This window comes from Chiloscyllium plagiosum, unplaced genomic scaffold (assembly GCF_037043375.1).
Source record: "Chiloscyllium plagiosum isolate Xiang-an unplaced genomic scaffold, Cpla_swu_hap1 HiC_scaffold_24, whole genome shotgun sequence".
Taxonomy (NCBI): domain Eukaryota; kingdom Metazoa; phylum Chordata; class Chondrichthyes; order Orectolobiformes; family Hemiscylliidae; genus Chiloscyllium; species Chiloscyllium plagiosum.
This window is the reverse complement of record NW_028270162.1, coordinates 48,933,313-48,958,561: the sequence shown is the minus strand read 5'-3', so window position 1 is coordinate 48,958,561 and position 25,249 is coordinate 48,933,313. Positions and strand designations below refer to the sequence as shown.

At 40.7% G+C, this 25,249-nt stretch overlaps 1 protein-coding gene across 6 annotated transcripts in view; it reads left to right on the top strand.

The window, feature by feature from the left end:
• Positions 1-10,135: 10,135 nt before the first annotated feature.
• The window catches only part of LOC122562422 (citron Rho-interacting kinase), a 221,739-nt gene continuing 206,625 nt past the window's right edge, over positions 10,136-25,249 (top strand). For all 6 annotated transcript variants that reach the window (XM_088000150.1, XM_088000147.1, XM_088000146.1 and 3 more), the window contains exons 1-4: positions 10,136-10,255; positions 15,276-15,385; positions 20,838-20,988; positions 24,711-24,886. In XM_088000150.1, the coding sequence (XP_087856276.1) occupies positions 15,290-15,385; positions 20,838-20,988; positions 24,711-24,886 (423 nt within the window). In that variant the 5' untranslated portion in view covers positions 10,136-10,255; positions 15,276-15,289. The remainder of the gene's footprint in view (positions 10,256-15,275; positions 15,386-20,837; positions 20,989-24,710; positions 24,887-25,249) is intronic.

The following is a 25,249-nucleotide window of genomic DNA, read 5'->3' as shown; positions in this document are numbered from 1 at the left end:
AATTAAAATATTATTAGAGGCAAGAGGATAACCAGGAAAGAGTACATTCTGAATCAGTGGTGCTGGAAGAGCACAGCAGTTCAGGCAGCATCCAACGAGCAGCGAAATCGATTTTTCGGGCAAAAGCCCTTCATCAGGAATAAAGGCAGTGATCCTGAAGTGTGGAGAGATAAGCTCGGGGAGCAAGGGGGTGGGGAGAAAGTAGCATAGAGTACAATGGGTGAGTGGGGGAGGAGATGAAGGTGATAGGTCAGGGAGGAGAGGGTGGAGTGGATAGGTGGAAAAGGAGCTAGGCAGGTCGGACAAGCCCGGACAAGTCATGGGGACAGTGCTGAGCCGGAAGTTCAGAACTAGGGTGAGGCGGGGGAAGGGGAAATGAGGAAGCTGTTGAAGTCTACATTGATGCCCTGGGGTTGAAGTGTTCCGAGGCGGAAGATGAGGCGTTCTTTCTCAGGCGTCTGGTGGTGAGGGAGCGGTGGTGAAGGAGGCCCAGGACCTCCATGTCCTCGGCAGAGTGGGAGGGGGAGTTGAAATATTGGGCCACGGGGCGGTGTGGTTGAATGGTGCGGGTGTCTCGGAGAGTACAGCCCATTAAGAATTAAAATGGCAAATTGTGCATGGAGTCAGAAGATGTAGGTGAGGTTTTAAATACATATGTTTGTATCTATTCACTCGAGAGAAAGATGATGTTAGTATTGAAATTATGGAAGAGAACTGAAACATATATTGAATAAATTACAATTGAAAAAGAAGAGGTAATGATGGTTTTAGTAGGCCACAATTGAATAAGTTCCCTGATACAGATAAGATGTATCCTAGGTTTCTGTGGGAGGCAAATGAGGTGAATACAGGGACCCTGACATTAATTTAAAATCTTCTCTGGTCATAACAGAGACGCCAGAGAATTGAGGACCATGAAGGAGTTCCATTATTCAAGAGGAATGGTAGGGATAAACCAAAACTTTCAGCTAATGAGTCTAACATAGTGGCAGGAAAACATTTAGAAATAAATTCTGAAGAAAATTCATTAAACTCCGCTTGGAGAGGCAAGGGTCAATGAAAAATAGTCAGCGTGGCTTTTCAAGATAAGGTCATGACTGACAGGTTTTAATCTTTTAAGGAGGTGACTAGGTGTATATGTGAGAGTGCAGTTGATGTATTTTAGCATGGACGTCAATAAAGTGTTTGACAAGCTATTACTGGGAAAACTGGTAAAGAAGGCAAGGCCCCAAAAAACCCAGGGAAATTTAGTAAATTGGATTCAAAATTATTCCGTGACAGGAAGCAGAAGGTAACAGTTGAAGGGTGTTTTTGTGACAGGAAACTGTGTCCAGTAGCATACCAGATCGGAGCTGGGTCCTCTGCTGTTTGTAAATATCTGGATGTGAATATAAGACATTTGGTCAGTAAGTTCACAGGTAACATAAAATTTGGTGGCATGATAAATAGTAAGGAGGAAAGCTTTAGACAATAGGATGATATGAACAGACCTTTATTAGTGAAGCATTGAATATTAATGTAGAGGTGTAGATGTTGGACTGGGGTGGATAAAGTCAGAAGTCACACAAGACCAAGATATAGTCCAACAGGTTTGTTTGAAATCACAAGCTTTCAGAGCACTGCTCATTCATCAGGTGAGGTTACCTGATAAGGAGCAGTGCTCTGAAAGCTTGCGATTTCAAATAAACCTGCTGGACCATAACCTAGTGTCATGTGACTTCTGACCTTGAGCACTGAATAAAACAGCAGGGAGATTATGACAGAACTGTATATTATCTTAGGCCACAGCTGGAATACAGTGTGCAGTTTTGGTCACCACACTACAGGAAAGATCTAATTGCATTAGAAAGGGTACAAAGATGATTAACCAGGATTGTACTTGTACTTGAGTGTTTCAACTACAAAAAGACACCAAATAGACTAGGTTTGATTTCCTTATCACAGAGAAGGTGAGGGGGGATGCTGGGGAAAACGTGAGGATTGCAAAATTATGAGGGGCATAGATAGGAAGAAAGGTTTGCCTTTTGTCAGTAGCCAGGAGAACAGGGGGCTTAGAGGGGATTCAGAGATTTCCTTCCAGAGGATAGTGAGTATCTAGAACTCACTGTCTAAAAGGGTGGTAAAGGTGCAAACCATCACAATATTTAAATGAACACTTGAAATGCCATAGCATACAAGGCCCCAAGGCAAGCACTGGAAAATGGATCTAGAATAGATTGTTGCTTGATGACCAGGTGTGACCATTCTCTGCTACAAAACTCTATGATGAGTGCATAAAGATAAATGAATGAGAAATAAATGCAAAGAGAAATAAATTAATAGAGAGTGAGAAATTAGTACAGGAGAACTTCAGTAACAAATTGGTATGAGGTGTGATACTGAGATGGATGTAAGGAGAGAGAGTGAACAATAAATACTGGGCAAAAGAGTGATTAAGTACAGGAATTATTTCAAGTGGGAGATAAATCTTAGAAAGAAAGTGAAAAACAAATAGAGGCACTTCCAGTTGACAGTGAAATGTTGCCTCAGTACTGCACAGAAATTGAGAGTGAGTGAGACACCAGAAAGGAACACCATAAAAGGGAAGGGAGAAATGGAGAAAGTTAGAAGGCCATGGATAATAATTGAAACGATATATACATCATGAAAGGAAAGGACACAGATATAGACAGAGACTGGAACAAAATTCAGATCTTTTATGCAAACAGGTCAACTGTGTTGACTACATAATTGAACTTCCATGACCCCGCAAATGTCCTATTGGTTTCAGTCCGTGTACAGGACACATTCCCTTCATCATACAAATGTCTGCATTCCTTGGAAAATGAATCCCACCATGAATTGAATGGAAATCTTGCTTACCAATAGCTTTGGTACTATCCAACTCTCAATACAGAACCCATTCCATTCGGGTCACAAATACATCGCTGAAGAAACCACTGTTTAGGTGGTTTCACACAACTATTTCCACCCAAGTATGTTTTTCTGGACTCAACCAATAAGGATGTTCCTACATCATGCCTAGCTCTTGTAATATATCCAGGGTGTATCTCTACAGATTACCTCATATATTCTCCAAAGTCTTACAAGTTCCTGCCATTCTCCTTTCTCTGAATTTGAGAACACAGTTTGTAAATGTCACCCATTCCTCTGTTTGGTAATCAAACCATAGGAAGTTTACTGAGAAGCAAATACTTCTCCTTCTACGTCACTCTTATTGTGTTTATTATCTTCCACTACTCTTACCACCTGACATACTTGGTCCTCTTTATTCTCTTCTTTACAATATTAGCTTTTCAATGGGTTTATGTAACCTAACCAATTTTTCTCCATATCGTCAGGATTAGCTATCAGACAAGTCACTTACTAACCCTCTAAACGATTTCGTATGGACCCTGAATTTTGCTTTCAGATGTTTGCCTTACAAGGGCAACCAAAGTCAAACTTCATCTCTCACTTCAAACATTGTAGTTGCTAAATGTTTGTCTGTCCATTCTATGATTTTTACTTGTGAAACTTTCAAATGCACTAGTGGTATGTTCCTGTGAGTCTTTCTAAAAATGTGGACACGTAATCCATTATTGAGGATTCACCCTTTTGTCTCAAGAGCTTCTCCCTAATCAGTTTTAATGGACCTCTAAACTGATGACCATAAATCAATTCAAATGAACTAAACCCAGTAGAATCATTTGGGAAATTTCTGGTAACAAATTTTAAGACATCTAATTTGTTGTCCCAATCCTGTAGGTCTTTGTGACAGTATACCCCAACCTTGGTTTGAAAGTTTCATGGGAAAATTCCAAAGTTGCCTGTGTCTGTAAATGATACACAATTGATTTTAATGGTTCTAAACTGCTAACAATCTTCTGTAAAACTATAGACATAATGTTAGAATCACAATCAGATTATATTTTAATTGGTTATCCATTACAAGTAAGCAATCAAAGTCACTTTTTCACTCTTAGAAAGTGAGGACTGTAGGTGCTGTAGATCAGAGTCAAAAAGTGTGGCGCTGGAAAAGCACAGCAGGTCAGGCAGCATCCGAGGAGCTCTTCAAATGCTGCTTGACATGCTGTGCTATTCCACTATTATGCTACCTGTAACTGTCCTTGAAGGAATAGCTCTGAATGGGTTATCATATTCAGAATTGTAAGGATATATTGATGGAAATGTGTTGCTGGAAAAGCGCAGCAGGTCAGGCAGCATCTAGGGAACAGGAGAATCGACGTTTCGGGCATTAGCCCTTCTTCAGGAAGGGCTAATGCCCGAAACGTCGATTCTCCTGTTCCCTAGATGCTGCCTGACCTGCTGCGCTTTTCCAGCAACACATTTCCATCTCTGATCTCCAGCATCTGCAGACCTCACTTTCTCCTCAAGGATATATTGATGACCTGCTTTTGTTTTCGGTAATCCCACACAATCTGTTAACACTCAACGTGTTGATGTTTTTGTGAGAAACAAAGCTCACTCACTTCAATAATTTCAGTCCGAGACAAAAATCTGAAACAGTAGTGTCATTTATTTTACACTTGCAAGTGGGTGTGATGTCACACGGCAGGGACAAAACACACACCGAATTTGACAAACGCTTGACATTTATATAATTTGAGTCCCTACATATTTTTTCTTATTTCATTCCCCCCCCCCGCCCCCCCACTTACGTCACTCATTTCCCTAAGACTGATCCCACAACTTCTGTTTATCCGGCCTTGTCCGTGACAAATGCCTATCTCTGGCTCCCATAAGGTTGTTTGACGTCATCCCATCCTTTGCTTACCATTATCTACTCCCTCCATCTGCCCTGCCCCTCACAGCATCTTATCACTAAGCCCTTTTAATTGGAATTTGTTCCTGTGTCTCTGTACAAGTGGGAAACCTACTGTTTATACAGGCCTCTCTTCACAGCATTTTATCTAGTGCCTGTATTTCTACCATTGTTTTGTAATCACGTCTCATGCTGACATACCATTTTTAACGGATTATATATTTCCTCATTCTTGCTAATTCAGCTCTCGGCCGAAACAATCCCAAACTAATGTGAATTCATTTACTCTGTATCAGAACTTATAATTGCAGAAATAACATTAATTCACCTATATTCCACATTTTCCTCTCACCTGACATTTATAACCTGTTTTCCAGAATTGTATTACGCCTTCTTAAGTCTTGGTCTTGGAGTACTTTCTTGTTAAATTGAGCACCTTACACTTAAACCTCCTCGGGGTCACTCCCAACTATGGGGAAAAAAACAGAGCAAATTGACATTGAAAAGAACAAAGTATTGTAAGTGATGGCAGGCTTAAAAGTGGACAAATCATGACCCAGGCTACTGTGGGAGGCAAGGGAGATAATAGGAGGGGCACTGAACAAAACTTTTGATTCTTCTTTGGCCATGGGAGAGGTGCCAGAGGATTGGAGAACAGCTAATTTTTTTTCTGATATTTAAGAAGGATTATAGACTGAAGCCAGAGAATTTCAAACCAGTGAATCTCATGGTGGGGAAATTATTGGAAAAAATTCTGAAGGAATTATCTATCTCCACTTGGAAAGGCAAGGCTTGTTAGGGGTAGTCAGCATGGCTTCATCATAGGGAGGTCATACTTAATAAATCTGATTGAAGTTTTTGAGATGACCAGATGTGTAGATGAGGGCAGTACAATTGATGTAGTTTATATGGATTTCAGTAAAGCCCTTAACAAGTTCCCACAAAGGAAACTTCTCAAGAAAACAAATGCACATGGGATACTGGGTAATTTGATACAGTGGATTCAAAATTGCTCAGTTGCAGGGGACAGAAAGCTGCTTTCATGACTGGAACCCAGTGTCCAGTGGTGTAATACAGAGCTCTGTGCTGGGTCCCCTATTATTTGTGATTTATATAAATTATGTAGATGACTGTATGGACCAAGTGCTGGCACATGAGATTAGATTGAAGGTCAGGTGTTTCTTACATTATCAGTGCAGAAGGGCTGAAATACCTCATCTGCATTGTATGATTCTATGATGCTAAAATACTTTCTTATTGATGCCTGTATTTCAACATGTCCTGCCATAGAAATTTCATATGCTATTTGCAAAGTCTCCTTATGATATCAGGGCAGTACTAATATTTGATGAACAATAATTCATTCTTCATCTACAGTTCTGTGAGCACGTATCTACTTCCTCATTAGAATTCATTTTTAAAATATAGTAGCACTCTAAAACTCCTTCAGACTCAACTTAGGTACGAGCAGTCTGCACTTGCTCATCTAACTCTGGATCTGCTTCCTCAGCCTCAATGAATGAAAATATTGCCAAACACCTTTTCTGAATTATCTTTATGCTTAACTAGAGTTTCAGCCACCTTCACATCTGCTTGCAGTGACTTCTGGTGATGGACTTTGTTTCGCTGTTGGTCTGGTGGAAAATGGCAAAAACCCATGATGGAAAATGGCAAAAACCCATTCCTGCAACTGTTCTGTGTCTTTTGCCTCAATTGGACTGTGTGTGAAGCTACAACTTTCACTCCTGCTAAATCAATCTGCAGATGTAAATCTACTTCATCCACAGGTAATTGCTTAATCACCCTGACTGCAACTAGTTAAGAGCTGAAAATGTGTTGCTGGAAAAGCACAGCAGGTCAGGCAGCATCCAAGGAACAGGAGAATCGACATTTCGGGCATAAGCCCTTCTTCAGGAATGAGGAAGAAGAAGGGCTTCCCGAAGAAGGGCTTATGCCCGAAACGTCGATTCTCCTGTTCCTTGGATGCTGCCTGACCTGCTGTGCTTTTACAGCAACACATTTTCAGCTCTGATCTCCAGCATCTGCAGTCCTCACTTTCTCCTGCAACTAGTTAAGACAAGCCATCTCCAAATGGCCTTTGTACAATAGAATTGGGAGAAACCCTCAACTTATACCATTGACTAACGCTTTGACTTTCACTGAACTCTCTGGAGGGAAAATTAATTCGTCTCCAGCAACAGAGTTTGAGCAGCCCTTGTATCCCTGAGTAAAGTTATGGGCTCATATAATTCCAATAGCCTAATATGATCTGGGATACAAGCAGTGTGAAAGGCACAATGAGCACAAAATTATTCAACAGCATTCAAGAGAACATTTTTATCTAGTATATAATGAGCTCAACAAGAGAGGGTTTATTTCTCGATTTGTTCTTCAGAAATGAAGCTAGGCAAGTGGATGAAATAACAGTGGGTGACCATTTTGGAGATAATGATCATAACAAAGTTAGATTTAGCATTACTGTGAAAAGATAGAACAGGAATAAAAAGGAATGGGAGAGAGGAGGAACTAGAAATAGTAACCAGTGCCTAAAAGAGTGGAAGAGCGGGAGGATCTGGAACAGTAACCCGCACCTAAGAGTAGGAGATAGAGGAAGCAGTCATGAGTTAATGAGAGAAGAGAAAAATAATCTGACACTGACATCACAGGAAAGTTATGAGTTGATTGCTGGTCGAATAGCTGCTGTGTTTCAAATCCAGTGATTTCACAAAACATACATTTTACATTAGAACTTGGAAAGAAATAATTTCTATGTTTAGGAAAGGAGCTGATTTGAGTAAGGGCAAAAATATTTTTACTTTGTACTAATTTTCAGTTCTTAATTAATAATACAACAGTAAGGTTCGAGTAAGTTAAAATAATTAACAGTAGGTAAAGAATTGTAGAATCCCTACTATCAAGTCTGCACCGATCGTCCATAGAGCACCCCAGACCCACACTGCCCCCAGTCCTGTGAAATATCAGTGCTAACTACTGTGCCATCACTGGATGATTATTTTAACACAAACAGTCTGTAAAGTAACAGAGAAAACGTAGGAGTTAGAAATGAAGTTAAAATGCTATGTTAAGTAGTACAGTGGATGTTGTCTGCATGGACTTAGTAAGGCATTTGACAAAGTCCCACATGGCAGACTGTTAAGAAAAATTAAACCCCCTAGATATGAGGGAATGTAGTCAGTTGTATCCAAAATTGGCTCAGTGACAGGAAACAAAAGGTCATAGTTGAAGGATGTTTTTGTGAAGGGGAAATGTTTTCCTGTGGTGTTCTACAGGGTTCACTTTTTGATTCCTTGCTGTTGTGCGATGTGTTAATGATTTAGAATTAAAAGTGGGAGGAGGCTAAGGGGTGACTTAATCAATGTGCACAAAATAATGAAACAGAGTGAACATAATATGTTTGTCTCAACAGAGATGCCAAATTTCAGCAGCCATAGATTGAAGGTGATTAGAGGAATTACAGGGGACATAAGGAAATACTTTTCCATCCAGATGATGGTGAGGTCTGGAATTCACTGCCCAGTTTGGTGGTTAAGTGGAAACCCTCAACTCATTTAAAAGGAACCCAGGTCTGCACTTGAAATGCTGTAATCTGCAAGGATTAGAATAGGTGGCAAGTTTGTTCAACCGGTGCAGGCATATTGGGATGAATGGCCTTATTCTGAGTTTTAATTTTTCTACAGTTTTGTAGCTCTAGCTCTATGGGTAATGGTCAGGTGTCTATTACTAATTTGACAGTTTGATGAAAGAGGTAGAACAGGCACAGCAGCTGAAGTACCTCATCCTGTGGGTATTGATCTACTATTCTGTGTATTTTATTCTTCTTTTGTTTCATCAGGAATCTTTAAATAGTCCATATCTCTTATTGTCTAGGTTAACCATTTTATCAGAACATGTAGCTAACAGCCACTCTCAGACAACAACTCACCAGAACGAAGGACCCAATACCCAGCATGAGCAAAACCAACGTAGTGTACAAAATCCCATGCAAGGACTGCACAAAACACTACATAGGACAGCATCCATGAACACCAACTAGCCACGAAACAACACGACCAGCTATCCTTAGTAGCCACACATGCAGATGACAAGCAACATGAATTTGACTGGGACAACACTACTATTATAGGACAAGCCAAACAGCGAACAGCCAGGGAATTCCTAGAGGCATGGCACTCATCCACAGATTCAATCAATAAGCACATCGACCTGGACCCAATATACCGGCCACTGCAGCGGACAGCTGGAACTGACAACCGGAAGCGGCACATTCAAACCGCTACAAATGCCGGAGGAAAGATCACAGAAGCACTTCACAGGAGGCTCCCAAGCACTGAGGATGTCACCTTGATTGTGGTTGGATGAACACTGACAGATTCAATGGTGAGAACATCCAATGTGTACGTTTGACTGCCATTTGGCTAAATCACTGAATGACTAAGAGGGAGCTAATAGTTGACCAAATCACCATGAATTGATAAATTACTGGGATAGGAAAAAAGTACAGTGGAATCACGTTACTCCAAGTAAATCAGAAAGTTTACCAACTCAAGAAGCAAAAGGTGGGAAAACTTGTGAATGACACATTATGGTCTCATATAGTGCAAAATGGATCTCCAGTATAACCAATACATTCATTTCCAATATTTTAGTTCTCTCCCCGCCCCCGCTAGTATTTGATCAAATTTTGTCACTTTGAAAGTTTCGTTCTTTAGGTTCACGCTTTCGGTTTGTTGTACCTCAACGCGCTTCTCTCCAACCAGCCGTTACTGCAAATTGGAAATGACCGATTGTGTGTAAATTTTTCTGTGGTTGTAAACGACAAAGTATTCCATTATTTAAAACAAAAGAACTCAACTCCGCTCCACAGAAACTGAATTTGGAACAATTATTGGCACTCTTGCTGGACGAAGCCAGAGCTAATAGTCCAACGGGTTTATTTGGAAAGCACCAACTCTCGGAGCGCTGCTCCTCCATCAGGTAACGAGCGCGGCGGGACCACAAGACAGGTGCGTGTCTGTGGAGGAGTGGTGCGAGGGAGCTAACTTTGTCCAACACCGACACATCTTGATGAAGCCAGGCTATGCTGCCGGGTCCGGTCGTGCTCCGAGTCCCACCCCGTTCTCCTCCTGCGGAAGGCAGGCTGCCCGCGTCCCCGTTGCCAGGGGATACCAGTTGGGGGGTGGGGGGGGGAGACGACGCACTGGAGACGCCACCACCGCTCCGGCCAATCAGCAGGAGGAGCGCGCGCCTCGCCTCAGGCGGTCGGACCAATCCGCGGACCGGCGCCTGCTCACGTGGCCCAGCCCGCTGCCCAATGGGAGGCGGGTGACGTTGCTTGGAGCGGGGTTTGAAGGAAAAGGAACGGGAGTCCGTTAGGGACTGGCGGGAATTGAGGAGGATCCACGGGGGGCCGCCTTAGCAGATAATCAACCGTTACCGCGTCCGGCTACCGGGACGGCCGGTGGCACTAGGGTACGATCACCGGGCACGGGCCTCTTGCATTGGGTGCATTGCATGTTCACTGGAACCGGGACATTCATTGGGTCCAGCTGCTGGAGATGGAGGTTGTTGATCGAGCATGGCCGCTGGACTGGGAGTAGCTGCTGGCACCAGGCATGAGGCAAAAATAACTGCAGACGCTGAAGTCCAAAGTAGAGAAACAGGAGGCTGGAACAACACAGTAAGCCAGGCAGCATCAGGAGGTGGAGAAGTCCAAAGTTTCAGGGATCAGGTTAGAGCCGAAACGTTGATTTCTCCCCCTCTTGGTGCTGCCTGGTTTGCTGTGACTCCTGTTCGTCTACACTGGCTCTAGGCATGTTCACCGCCTGAGCGGGAGTAGGCACCGCAGCTGCTGGAGTGAGAGTCAAGGTTGGAGTGTTGCTGGAAAAGCACAGCAGGTCAGGCAGCATCCGAGGAGCAGGAGAATCGACGTTTCGGGCAAAGGTCCTTCCTGTCCTGATGAAGGGCTTTTGCCGGAGACGTCGATGTTCCTGCTCCTCAGGTGCTGCCTGACCTGCTGTGCTTCTCCAGCACCACTCCAATCTTGACCCATGTTCGCCATCTAAGGCTCCGAGCACAGGTTGTGTTCCCTGACCATGACTGCTGCCACTGGGCACATTCACCAGGGGTGGTTGCCATCACCTGACATACTCACTGGCATGTTTAGGGATGGGAGCTCTGTTTGTTGGGTAGATTTACTGGAGAGGGCTGCAGTCATTGGTCAGTTTCAGAGGCATGGGCTGCTGCCACTGAGATGGGCCACTGTCACTGGGCTCTTTTACTGGGAAGGGCTGTCTTTACCAGGAACTGGTGCCATAGCTCTCTGCATTTGAAGGGAGTGGTTGCCATCATCAGGTGTGCTTGATGGGCATGTCCATACTTGCCAGTGTCTGACAGCGGTCACTGGCTGTGTATACTGGGGTTGGTAGCTGTCATTGGGTATGTATACTAGGATGTTACCAGTCACCATGTGTGTACTTCTGGGTGATGCTGCTCACTGGGTGTGTTTTTGTCAGGAAATGCCACTGTCAACTTTGACAGGGCATCGAGTGTGTATTCTGTAATTCAAGATGATGGCTGACCACAACCTTATCAAGGACAATCTGAGATGGGCAATAAATTATTTACCTCGCTAGTGACACTGTCCTGAAAAGAATAAATAAATAAAACAGAATTTGGGAAGATATAGGCAGGTGCAATTTAATCTATAGAAGTGTGCAGTTTGGTTGGATAAATCAACAGTGACAATATAAACTAAACAATACAATTTTAAAAGGTTTATTGGGACATAGAGTTGGAGGTATATGCATAACTCTTTGAAAGTAACAGAGCCATTGAAAAGTATTTTAAGAGGTCCATTAAAATCAACTGGTTTGGCCATTTGATCTGTTTCTTGTCATATTTTGTTTTATGATATTTCTGTGAAGTGTCTTGAGACATTCCATTATATTAAAGGTGCTATATATGTTGTTTAAAAAAATTCACTCCTTGTCTTTTTTAATGAAAGAGTACAGTACAAAAATGGGTAAGTTGTACTAAATTGCTTTAAAACAGTGGTTGGGCTTCAGCCAGTATTGTGATCAAGTCTGGTCATCACATTTTAAGTCTGTGAAGACCTGGAGAAGGCTTGTTGTTTTTGGAGCACAGAAAGTTGAGAGATTTATTAGACATTTACAAAATCCTAAATACTTTTTACATAGTAGATGATAAGGGAGAGCTGCTTGTGGCAGAATAAACAGTAAGTAGAGAACATAAACTTAGGGTAATTGGGAAAAGATCCAACGAGGGGAGAACTATTTTTATGCAGTGAGTTGTCATGATCCTGTGTACCCTGCAGGGGATAGGTCTAATTGGCTGTGTTTTTAAAGAATTGGTACAGGCATGATGCTGAATATGAGTATGTAGTTTTTCTAACCTTTTGAAAGTCTATTTTGTGAGCTATTGTATTGAGGATTAGAATTTGAAATAATATCAAATACTCTAGTGATTCTGGTAGTGGACCAGCTGTTCAGAGGTTTTAAGTTAAAATCATGTTATATGGGGCAAGGTAGCCCCTTCAAGAAATCTGGAGTAGCACCAAAATAGAACAGTGAAAGCTGTGTGATTTTTGCAACAATCTTACTTCTTTCCTTCAGGATGTAGAATATGAATGTAAATTAGTATATGGTTAGTCGATAAGTGATGGTCTTGCCAATTATATATTGCAGTTAATTTTTAAAAATAGATTAGTGAAATAATTGTGTGACATTATATTACTGCATTTAAAAAAATCAGCAATACTGATGTCACCGGGGATTATTGTGATTTTTGGAAATTGATTTTACAGAGCAGAAGATGGTGTCATCAAAAAGGAGCAATAATCTTTCCACAAAAATGGAAGAAACGACTGTTAAATAGAAACTCTTGAGTGCAATGCTGAGGTGTCTTAAAAAGCACTAGCACAATGCTGGGCCATTGAAAGCTCAAGCATCCTTTTGTTTCATCTAAAGAAAAAGCCAAAAATCATATGAAACTGACTTTCTGGCAGTTCAAGAAAATGTGATGTCATATACCAAACAGAAATGAAGCTGATATTCACTATGATCACGGTGGATATGCTGTCAATAAGCATCACTTAGGGCAAAGTTTGTCATGCGTTGAGTTTTGTGGAACCTGAATAATGTGTGCCTGTGAGACAGACAGTAACCCTGCATCTGGAGAAATGTTGAGGACAGTGTCAAGTCTTTGTCGGGAAAAATTGGAATGAATGATAACAGCTTTTGCAATTGACTGCTGGATAGCATTAACTACAGGATGCTATATGACTGTTATTTGCCATTATAGTAAGAACAGGAAGCATTGGTCTACAATTCTGGAAACTGAAAGTGTGGCCGAAGGATGTAGTGGAGAATCTGGCTGAAAATCTAAACACAATATATTGCAAAGAAGGGACCTGGTGGGTGCTTTTTAGACAACACTACAAGCACCATTGTCATGTGTTAGCAAACACAATGTGTTATATGGAGATCTGTCAATGGTTATTTCCATACTTTGCAGTAAGCCATTGACAATGCCTTTCTTCACTTAGTAAGGATCATACCATTGCAACTGCAAATTGCACAAGTTCATCTGCACCATGGTGATAAAAGCATTCAAAGAAAATCAAAAACCAAGTTAAGTTGAACAATACCAGCTGATCCAGTACTGTCATGGTCGACTGGTTAGCAAGGTTAACTTACATGGAATACAGGGAGAGCTAGCCATTTGGATACAGAACTGGCTTGAAGGTGGAAGACAGAGGATGGTGGTGGAGGGTTGCTTTTCAGATTAGAGGCCTGTGACCAGTGGTCCACTGCTTTTCGTTATGTATGATTTGGATGTGAACATAGGAAGTATGGTTAGCAAGTTTGCAGGTGACACCAAAATTGGAAGTGTAATGGACAGTGAAGAAGGTTACCTCCAAGTACATTGGGATTTTGATCAGCTGGGTCAATTGACTGAGGTATGGCAGGTGGAGTTTAATTTAGGTGAATTTGAGGTGCTGCATTTTTGAAAAGCAAATCAGGCAGAACTAATACACTTAATGGTAAGGTCCTGAGGAGTGTTGCTGAACTAAGAGACCTTGAAGTGCAGATTCATAGTTCTGTGAAAGTGGAGTCGCAGGTAGATAGGATAGTGAAGAAGGCATTTGATATGTTTGCCTTTATTGGTCAGAGTATTGAGTACAGGAGTTGGAAAGTCATATTGTGACTGTAGAGGACACTGGCGAGGCCACTTTTGGAGTACTGTGTGCAATTCTGGTCACCCTAATATAAGAAGGAGTTGTGAAACTTGAAAGGGTTTAGAAAAGATTTACAAGGATTTTGCCAGGTTTGGAAAATTTGAGCTACAGACAGAAATCATAGGGGCAAAAATAGGGGAAATAGACAAGGTATTTTCCTTGGGGTGGGGGAGTTCAAAACTAGAGGGCTTAGATTTAAGGTGAGAGGGGAAAGATTTGAAAGGGACCTAAGGGGCAACTTTTTTTGTAGAGAAGGTGGTCCGTGTATGTAATGAGCCACTGGAAGAAGTGGTGGAGGCTGGTATATTTACAACATATAAAAGGCATTTGGTTGGGTATATGAATACAAAGGGATTAGAGGTTTATGGGCCAAACGCTGGCAAATGGGATTGGATTTATCCAGGATAGCTGGTTGGCATGGACGAGTTGGACCGAAGGGTTTGTTTCCCTGCTTGACATCTCTGACTTTGACTGTAAAATTCATTGGAATTTGGTAAATGACTCAATGAGCAAAGCTGGGCTATATCCTGTGCTTTCAGGTGGACCCGGAACAGAGCCATCTGATACCTGAATGCTTCAACTGCAAGATGAGCAATGGCAATTAATTGAGGATATCTTATCATTGCCAGCCACTTTAAAAAGGAGTTACAACTTCCATATTTACCAGCCAGTTTCAATTTCAAACATTTATCCAATTTGCAACAAACTCACTTCAGAATTAAACATATATATATATAATGTTGTTATAATTTTAATAGTTTGAGCAATTTTTTAAAAAACAATATTTACATCCTTGGATTAGAACATTCTTTCTTGCCACTTGGTGTCGACCTCGGCTCGGAGCATCTGAACGCGAAAGCAGTGGATTCAATTTCCTCTCTAGAGACTTATGCACATAATTGAGGATGATGCTTCTTTGCATTGAGAGAATTGTGCAATTGAGAGGTTTATATTTTAAATGGGAAAAGTGGAATCTTTAATCTGAATCTAGCTCATAATATGTCTGACTCCAGAGTTCTCAGTGGGACAAAGTGGAGCTAGTTTTAATGTCTTTAATAGATGATACACTAAACATAGAAGTGCTTGAGTTTGCTATTAAGGAATGTTGTTATGAGGACTGTTTCATTTAGTTTTGTTGTTTTGATTTCTACAGGGGAGAAATGTGTGAGGAAAAGGAATATTTTTTAGCTCCAATTTTTGTTTTCAAAAATTATCTTTTTCTTTTCTCTTTAGTAAAACTGAGAGCAATGTTGAAGTTTAAATTTGGCGGTCGTTGCCTTATGGACATTGGACCAGGTGAACCAATCACCAATCGGTGTTCCAGAATGAATTTATTTTTCCAGGTTAGTGATGTTTTGATACTGAAGACCTAAAGCTTGCCAAGACAGATTGAATGCAGTTACTCATGTCAGTCAGACATAAGACACAGGAAGATTGATGTACAAATATTAATTGTTGTGGATAAGAGATTAACATTGTTTTTTTTTTAAAAAAAGTCTTGCATTTATGTAGTGTCTTTTGTGACTCTCTGATGTCTCAAAACTGTACTGACCTAATTGAATGTTGTCTTGAGTCAAATAACACAGCTTCTGTAATTGTGTGCTTTCTGGTGTAAGTGATTGTTTATTCAATAAACACTAATCACCCAGTGACGTCACTGTGAATTTTAGATGATACAGAAGTAGAGACAGTTTGATGTTCTGGGGCTTTGTGTCAAAAAACTAGTGAAGTTCTTGGGGTAGTTAGAATTTAAAATGTTCCTGTCAATATTAAAGGGAACACAGGGATTTAAAATTTATATAAAAACAATATGCAGAAAAATGGCCAGACAAGTTGTGATACCAGATGAAAGTTGAGGTATTGAGCACTTGCCGGAGAAAATGTTCCAGGTATTCATCACTGATAGCAGACATTTTTTCACCCTATTATTATTGGACTGCAGACTAAGTTTTGGATTTTGCACAGATCCTCTTTTTTTTAAACCTATCCTTAAATTAATTGATTCTGCTCACCTACACTGGGTAACTGTGGTGGGGGGCGGGGGCACGCACGGTGGTGGTGATTGGAGTTTCTTAATACAAATTTTAGAAACCTTCCTTATTTTTACTTAAGATAAAAATACATGTTCGCGTTATTTCGATATTTAGATACTTCTTAGCTTTGTGTGGCATTTGTTAATGTAGCTCTTCTCTAAATTTCTTTATTGTGAGTCAGCATTACTGTCGTAGCATTTTAAAAAGTTTTATTTCTGGTAATAATGCTGCAGAATGCACTCTGTTTTTTCTGAATTTCTTTGAAGTAGAAATGTTTATCCTGGAAATAGAATGTTTTCTTTTTCATTGCCCTTTGTGAGGAGCCTTTGTTCCCTCATATTGACTATCTTAAGTATGGGTCGCCATCATGTGGCTTGAGTGAAGGTTAAACCTCTAATTCAATAAGTTGAATAGTGTACATTATGTCAGAGAGCTCCCCTACATTGGACAGTGGTTTAGTGGTCATGTAACTGAAGAAGTGATTTTGAGGCTTACGATAATGCTATAGGAACTTGTATTCAAATCCCACTAAGGCAGCTTAATGTTAATAAAAATCTAGAAAATTAAAAGCTACTTCTGTTAGTGATGACCTTTGAACATTAATGTATTGGGTGGTCAGGAAAAATCTATCCAACCCACTGGCGTCCTAATAGGGAAGGGAATCTGCTACCCTTTCCTGGTATAACCTATAATCAAGACTTATGACTTGATTCAAAGTGTCATGACAACCCTCTGAAATGGCTTGTAAGCTGCTCAGTTGGATCAAATAATTGAAAGTTGAATAAGACAAAATGTCTGAACCATTGGCCTCGCGCTGTCAATGACACACCATATCTGCCCTCTTTACAACCAGCTGTTACTTGGACTTGTAAAACAATCATTTGAACTTACTGAATTATTATGTGCAACCAATGTTTCAGACTCCTTCATCACCATTCTGGAATTGCATCCATACCAGTGGAAAGTGGTATAGAGTTGTGAGCGTTTGTCTTGGGAAAAATCAATGTTGACTCTGGACCCCACGAGGTCTCATAGCTTGGGGTCAAACATGGACAAGGAAATCCCTGCTTACTACCATCTGATGAGGGAATACTGCAATGTCAGCGATGCTAACATTCACTGTTCCTCCTCCAAGGTCGATGTAAAAGATTTCATCTTCAATGTCACTGGTTTCTTCTTTTTTGCTTTCAAAGTGCAATCTCATTTGCACAATCTCTTCTGTCAGTTTGTTGACAACTGGTGCTTCTTTGTCAACATCCATCAAATCCTGCTCTGCTTGCTGTGCTTTAAACTGACTTTACAGCAGTTAAATGCAAGGAAATATAAATGCGTCTTATTTGGAAAACTGGAGCCACCATGGATTCTTTTGAAAACTGGAAGTACTGTGGGTGCTGCACCACAGAATTCCTGGACCAGATACTGCTGCATGAGGGGGGAAAAATCTATGTTTAATTGAATAAATCACTTTGTTATGCTACTATTTCATGAGTTGTGAAAGACACTCTACACAGTCATTTTATTCTTTTTATCTTAGTTTGAAACTTTATGCTAAACTATTTGGCACAGATTCTATCGTTAAGATGTGTAAGCAGCGTTCGTCCACAGTTTTCTCTGGACTCTTGCACTGTATTTGAAGTAATTAGAAATACATTTCGTATTGTGTCTTATCCATGCAAGAGTGCATATTGGGATGTTAAAGTTAGAGTATTTAATAGAGAAAGTGAAGAGAGGTTTAAACGAAAAGGAATTGAGGAAAGAGATTTAATATATTTTAAAAGATTGCTTTTTAAAAAGCATTATCAAAATCTCCAGTGGGAATATTGACTCTGATAAGGCTTTTGATAAAGTCCCTCGTAAGAACTGATAGGTAAAGTTTATGCTTGTGGACTTGAAGAAAAGTTATTCACCTGGTTATGAAATTAACCGACAGGAGACAAAAAATCAACAATTTGGGCATGAGAACTAAGAGCAGGAGTAGGCAATTCACCACTGTTTCTGCCTGATTTGTCATTCAATATAATCCTGATTGATTTTGTTATGGCCTCAACTCCACTTTTCTTGCCTGCTTCCCGTAACCCTTCAATCATTTCCTAATTAAAATTCTGTTTATCTCTTCAAATTTACTCAATGTCCTGGTATCCACCACACTCTGGGGTTGTGAATGCCACAGATTCAGAATATTTTCAGATGAAGAAACTGAGGGTATTCTGGCTAAGTTTGCAGATGATACAAAGATAGATAGAGGGACAGGTAGGATTGAGGAAGCAGGGAGGCTGCCGAAGGATTTGTATAGGTTAGGAGAGTGGGCAAAGAAGTGGCAGATGGAATACAGTGTGAGATCATGCCCTTTGGTCGGAAAAATGGAAGCATAGGCTATTTTCTAAATGGGGAGAAAATTTCTGAAGTTTGAAGTGCAAAGAGACTTTGGAGTTTTCGTCCAGGATTCTCTCAAGGTAAACTGGCAGGCTGAGTCAGTAGTATATAATATAAAAGCAGGAATGTACTTCTGATGCTCTAAAGGCTCTGGTCAGACCACATTTGGAGTATCGTGTGTGGTTTTGGGCCCCATTTCTCAGGAAGGATGGACTGATCCTCAAAGGAGGTTCACTAGAATGGTCCCAGGAATGAAAAGCTTAACATATGAGGAACGTTTGAGGACTGTGGGGCTATGCTTGATCGAGTTTAGAAGATGAGGGGGGATCTAATTGAAACTTACAGAATACCGAATGGCCTGGATAGAGTGGATGTTGTGAACAATAATAGGAGTACCTATTGGTAGGAGAGACTAGGATCTGTGGGCACAGTCTTAGAGTAGTTTTAGAGTGGAGATAGGGAAAAACTTCTTCAGTCAGGGAGTGGTGAATCTATGGAATTCATTACCAGAAAAGACTGTGGAGGCCAGGTCATTGAGTGTAGCTGAGACTGAGATAGATAGGTTCTTGATTGTCAAGGGTATCATGGGTTACGGGGAGAAAGTGGGAGAATGGGGTTGAGAAACTTATCAGCCATGATCGAATGGCAGAGCAGACTCGATGAGCTGAATGGTCTAATTTCTGCTCTTGTGTCTTGTGGTTGTATTTTGAGGGAAGTAATTTCTTCTCATCTGTTTTAAATATGCTATTCATATCCCAAAGCCATTACCTCTCCTTCGAGATTGCCCCATAAGAGGACCCACTTGCTGTACATCAGCATTGTTAATCTCCTTTAGTGTCTTTTCTATCTCAATTAGATCTCCTCCCATTCTTCGAAGATTCTAGCAAGTCTTGGCCAAAACTGCTCAGACTCTCTTCACAAGACAAGCCTCTCACCTCTAAATCAATCAAGTGTATCTCATTTGAACTGCCTTTTGTGCAATTACATCCCTCCTCATGTAAGAAAACCAAAACTGCAGTACTCCAGGTGTAGTTTCACTGAGACCTTGTACAGTTACAACAACCTTCCCCACTTCAATATTCTTTTCCTTCAGCAATAAATGTCAAAATTCTGATTGCTGTATCTGTATACTAGTTTGCTGTGATTCATGCATAAGGAAACCCAGATCTTTCCAAAACACCCTGAAATTTGTTATTTCTTTATTGAGGCTTAATGTCCCACCTATTTTAATGTCATCTACAAATTTGACTATAGTATCTTCCATCCCTGTATCCAAGACATTAGATATAGTTGAAGTCCAAGGACTAAAACCCTGTGACACCCTACTAGTTACTTCTTGCCGATCAAAAAAGACGCATTTATTCTGACTATCTGTTTTCTGTTGGTTAGCCAATCCTCTACACAAGCTAATAAATGGCCCCCAGCTCCAGGTATTCTACTGGCAGGATGTAACTAATGGTGCTCTGAAAGGTTCTATGTTGGCTTTCAACCATTTGTTGTACTTAGTTAATTACTTAGTAAATGGAATAAAAATATAAATATCCAATCTTGTTGACACAATGACCAGTTGTTTGTAAGCATTGTAGATGGAAATATTCAATTGCTAAGATATGATTAGATTAAATAAATGGGCTAAACTGTGGCAGATGGCTTTCAATGGGTGGCTCAGTGGTTAGCACTGCTGCCTCACAGCACCAGGGACCCGGGTTCGATTCCCAACTCGGGCGACTGCGTAAACTCCACACAGACATTCTCCCCGTGTCTGCGTGTGTTTCCTCCGGGTGCTCTGGTTTCCTCCCACGATCCAAAGATGTGCAGGTCAGGTGAATTGGCCATACTAAATTGCCCATAGTGTTAGGTCCATTAGTTAGGAGTAAATATAGGGAAGGGAAAAGGGCCAGGTTGGGTTACATTTTGGCGGGTCGGTGTATACTTGTTGGGCCATAGGGCCTGTTTCCATACTGTAGGGAATCTAATCTAATCTCTAATCTTAAATATGAGGCCAACCACTTTGGATTTATTCTCACGTATTCAGTTCTGGCTATAGCATCACTCAAAATGGTTTTTCTTTTCTCTGCCCAGATGTTGGTTTGGAGTCCTCTAAGAGCTTATTATTGGCTGTCTCCTTATTCTGAACAGAGGTTTCCTCTAACTAAATATTGGTTGGATTGAATTCTTTGGACCCCCAGTAAAAATTTAATTCTCTAGCCACTTACTTAGATCGTTTTCTTATGTGTATTATGTTTGATCTCATGTGACAGTTATTTTGTGAACTTTGGGACATTTCAACACATTATAGATGCTACATAAGTGTTAGCCTTGTTTTCAGGCCATATAACATGGATAATCTGTTGGGGATTCACCAAATTTCATTTCAATTTGTCAACAGGGAAAAACTTCATTTCCAGGTCGAATACAGCAGCATTCTTGCTGCTTATTGACTAGAGAAGGACTTCTTGATGCAATTTTCGTCCTCTTTAATGAATGTAATAATCCTGAACTGTTGAAGGTTAAACATGTTGCCAACTTCGTGAAAAAGTGTGAGTACTTCATCATAAGATTATAATTGGTCTGTAAGATTTGTGTTTCTTTTTGTGCTGATCTATGGTAAGCAGTTATTCATGCATTTGTGTAGTGCTGTCTCTCGAGCTGTTCCCTCCTCTTTCCTATGTTTTAGAATGTATACAAAGTGCATTTCAGTGTTTTTTGGCCAAGTACAACAAATAGGAGTTGCGTTATGATGACTCTTTAGAATGTCTAACGTTTTTCTGTTGCGTTAAATGAAACTTGTACTGAAATTTACCTTGTAATTAGTTATTTTGTAGAGAGAGAGAGATTCACATTCATGGACCTCTTGCAGCTGCCTTTATTAAGGTGCATCCAGGTTAATGTGAAACAGAGAAAACCCACTGACCTTTGCTTTAAGATATGGCATACTGTATGTGATATATCTGTCTTCAATTCTGATACAAGGAAGGGAAGGCAACCAAATGTTTGTTCTCCAAACTGTATATTTTCAGTTCAATGCCATAAAAAGATGCCATAAAAAGACAAATTAGGGAAGCTGGTTAATGGCAATATGCAATAGCCTATGCTGTTCCTTAACTGACGCTAAAACCAAAGTCCTCACCATTCTCCACCTCCCCCACCCAACACCACTTTTGAAATTCAGACTCTTCCTGATTTTTTTTTTTGCATTGTTGTCCACATCAAATTAATTAGAGTAGACTGTAGAAGGAAGGCATTTGGTCCGTCTAGTTAATGGTTTGTTTGTTTATGGTCTGCATGAGCCTCCGCCCGCCCCTCTCTTAATCTAACAGTGCGAATTTGATTCATTCCACATGATATCAAGAAATGGCTAGAGGCATTAGATACTGCATAAGCTCTGGGCCTGACCACATTTCTGCAATGTGTTCCAGGAATTGCTGTGCCCCGAGCAAAGCTGTTTCAGTATGCTGCCATCTGTCTGAGCATGTGGAAAGTTGCCTGGGTGGGTCCTACGCAGATTAAGCAGGAAAATTCAGCCTGGCCTATTACCAGTCTGCTCTTGATCTCTGTTAAAGTGATAGAAGTTATTAGCATTGCTATAAAGGAGCATTTGCTTAACAGTAGTGTGTTTATTGATGCCGATTTGGGTTCCGGCAGTGCCACTCAGCTCCTGACTTCATTGCAGCCTTTATTTAAACACGAATCAAAGAGCTGAATTTGAAAGGTGAGGTGAAAGTGAGCATCTTTGATGTCAAAGCTGCAGTTGTCCGAGCGTGACACTAAGAAGCCCAAACAAAATTGCAGTCTATGGGAATCGAGGGAAGGAGGGGTAAAACTCCCTGCTGCCTGGAGTCATACCTGGCACAAAAAAAAAGGTCAATCATCTCAGCTCTAAGACATCTTTGCAGGAGTTCCTCAAGATGGCACTCAGCCCCTAGACTCACCATGTCTCTGCTGGCCATGATGCCATTTTAAACTACTCCCATCTGACTGCACATAGTCTGTATTGCTCCATTTCCTGCTTGTTTGTGTCTGTCCAAATGTCTTTTAAACATTGCAATCGCATCCACTTCTACCAACTTCCCTGGATGCGTGTTCCAGACACCTGTACTCTCTATGTTGTCTTTTTAAACAAAAACTTGCCTTGCACATCTCTTTTTAAACTTACCTCCTTTTGACCTGTGCCTCCTCGTATTTGACATTTCCATATGTGAAAAACACTCTGACTATGCACTCTATCCATGCCTCTTATAATTTTATATACTTCTATCAGGTCGCCTCTCTGTCTCTGACACCCTAGTGAAAACAGTCGAAGTTTGTCCTACCTCTCCTTATAGCTAATACACTCCAGTCCAGGCAACTTCCTGGTGAACCCATTTTGAGTCCTCTGCAAAGCTTCAACGTCCTTCCTATATTGTGGCAACCAGAGCTACACACAATATTCCAAATGTGGCCTAACTGAAGTTTTATTCAATTGCAACTTTTATACTGAATGCCCTATGCCTTCTTTACCACCTTTTCCACTTGTGTTGCCATTTTCAGGGAGCTATAGATTTGGACTCCAAGATCCCTCTGTATATCAAATCTCCTGAGGGTCTTGCCATTTACTGTATATTTCCCTCTTGCATTTGACCTCCCAAAATGCATCAAAACCATGGAGAAGTTTGCTAATGATGATATAGTGTTCAATACCATTTTAATCTAACCATCAGCCTTTGCATTACCATCACTGAATCCCCCTGTGTCAACATCTGCAGGTTACCATTGATCAGAAACTGAACTGGACTAGCCATATCATACTGTAACTACAAGAACAGGTCAGAGGCTAGAAATCCTGCAATGAGCAATTCAGTTCCTTAGTCAACATGGTTTTAGGAGATATCTACAAAGGACAAGTCAGAGTGTGATGGCATATCACCCACATGTCTGGATGAGTGCAGTTCCTTCAATACTGAGAAGCTCGACATGATCTAGGACAACGCAGCCAGCTTGATTGGCACAATATCCACATTCATTCCCTCCTACAATGATGCAAAGTGGCAGCAGTTTGTACCATTTACAAGATGCATTGCAGAAATTCACCAAGGCTCTTTAGTACTTTCCAAACCCACGACCACACTGGAACAAGGGCAGTAGATACATGGAAAAATCACCTGCAAGTTCTTCTTCACTCATCATCCAGACTTGGAAACATATTGCCATTCCCTCAGGTCACTTGGTCAGGATTCTGAAGCTCCTTCCATAAAGGCATTGTATATTTAGCTACACCAAGTGGACTGCAGAGGTTCAAGAAGGCAGCTCACTGACAACTTCTCAAGGGGAACCAGGAATACACAATAAATGCTGGCCCAGTCAATAAAGCCCACAGCCTCTGAATAAATAACAATCATGTAAACAATAAGCATTTACTTCTATTCTTTTCTCTTTTGCATTCCTACCTCGCTGCTTGTTTTAATGGATCTCTGCAAGTCTTCTCAACTTTCTATTGTATTTCTACATTTTATACCCTTCTGGATAATACATTTTCCTGAATCTCTGACTGGATTTATTTGTGTCTGTGTTGTATTTATGACTTTAATCTTGAAACACTCAAGTAGAATTTTTCTGTTTATTCAATTAAGCTCTCACTTAATCTTACACCCAGAAGAAACCTGACAGAGATTATCCTGTCATGGAGAAAATTACCCCAGCCCCTTCAGGCTGGGTTGTGTGTACAACATCTCAATTCTCTTATTCTGTTCCCATCCTCCTTGCACGAGGAATTCTTTGACTAATATTGATGAATACTAAGGTATAATCTGAGCACAAATTAACAGTAGATGAAAACAATTTAAAGCTTAATTATGTTGGTTGGTATTGGGCCAGAAGGTCACTAGTGTCTGCTGTCTTTAAGCAAGACATGAGGATGCAGTGGAACCAATGAGAGATCAAATAGAATGTGCTGGAACCTAAGTGAGTGGGTGTTCTCTCTCTCACTCACCCACACAGGCAAGTGATCCAGCAGCAAGAGACAGTGTGTTCGAGAAAGAGAAAGAGAGACTTCCCCTTTCGTGTATCTCCTGTTTCAGAGCCGAACCATCCTTTATCACTGCTAAAATTCTGAACTCCTGTTTGCCCTATATGGAGAGCTGCAGTTCGGTGAATCATGCAGATAATATAATAACAAACAATTCAACAATGCTCAGCCCAGGTAACATTTTAAGTGCCAATTTTGTATTAGATTAAATATGGGCGATTTTTTTGCATTGATTCAAAGTGTCTTTTTTGTCTACAGACAGAGATATCTTGACTGAAATGAGGGAGTTGCAACCCTGTGCCGATGATTTCGAAGTGCAAAGTGTGATTGGTCGTGGTATGTTTGCAGAAGTGCAGGTTGTACGTGAGAAAGCCACCAACGATGTTTATGCAATGAAAGTGATGAATAAGCAAGCACTGATCGGACAGGATAACGTAAGATGATATCTGTCGTGTAGATTTAGGGGTGTCTTAGCAGCCTTTCGTAATAGAATGGCCACTGTGGGTCTTAGAGGTTGGCTGAATGTTTAATATTGTTCAGTTGTAATCATGCTTAATTGATTACTGGAAAAAGTCAACATCTTTCTTTTGTTCGAAGAAATTTAAACTTCATACAGTCTGAAGTTGTTTCAAGTTTTCATGTATTGCTCCTTTAAAGATGTTCCATTCAGTGTATGCGATCCCAACTCTCCTTTGAAGAGATTTGGTTAGTTCATATCCTTGGCTTACTCTGTGGGGACAGCTTGATTGTCAAAGCTCACTTTATTGTTGTCATTGCTCAAAATTTCTTTTTTATCC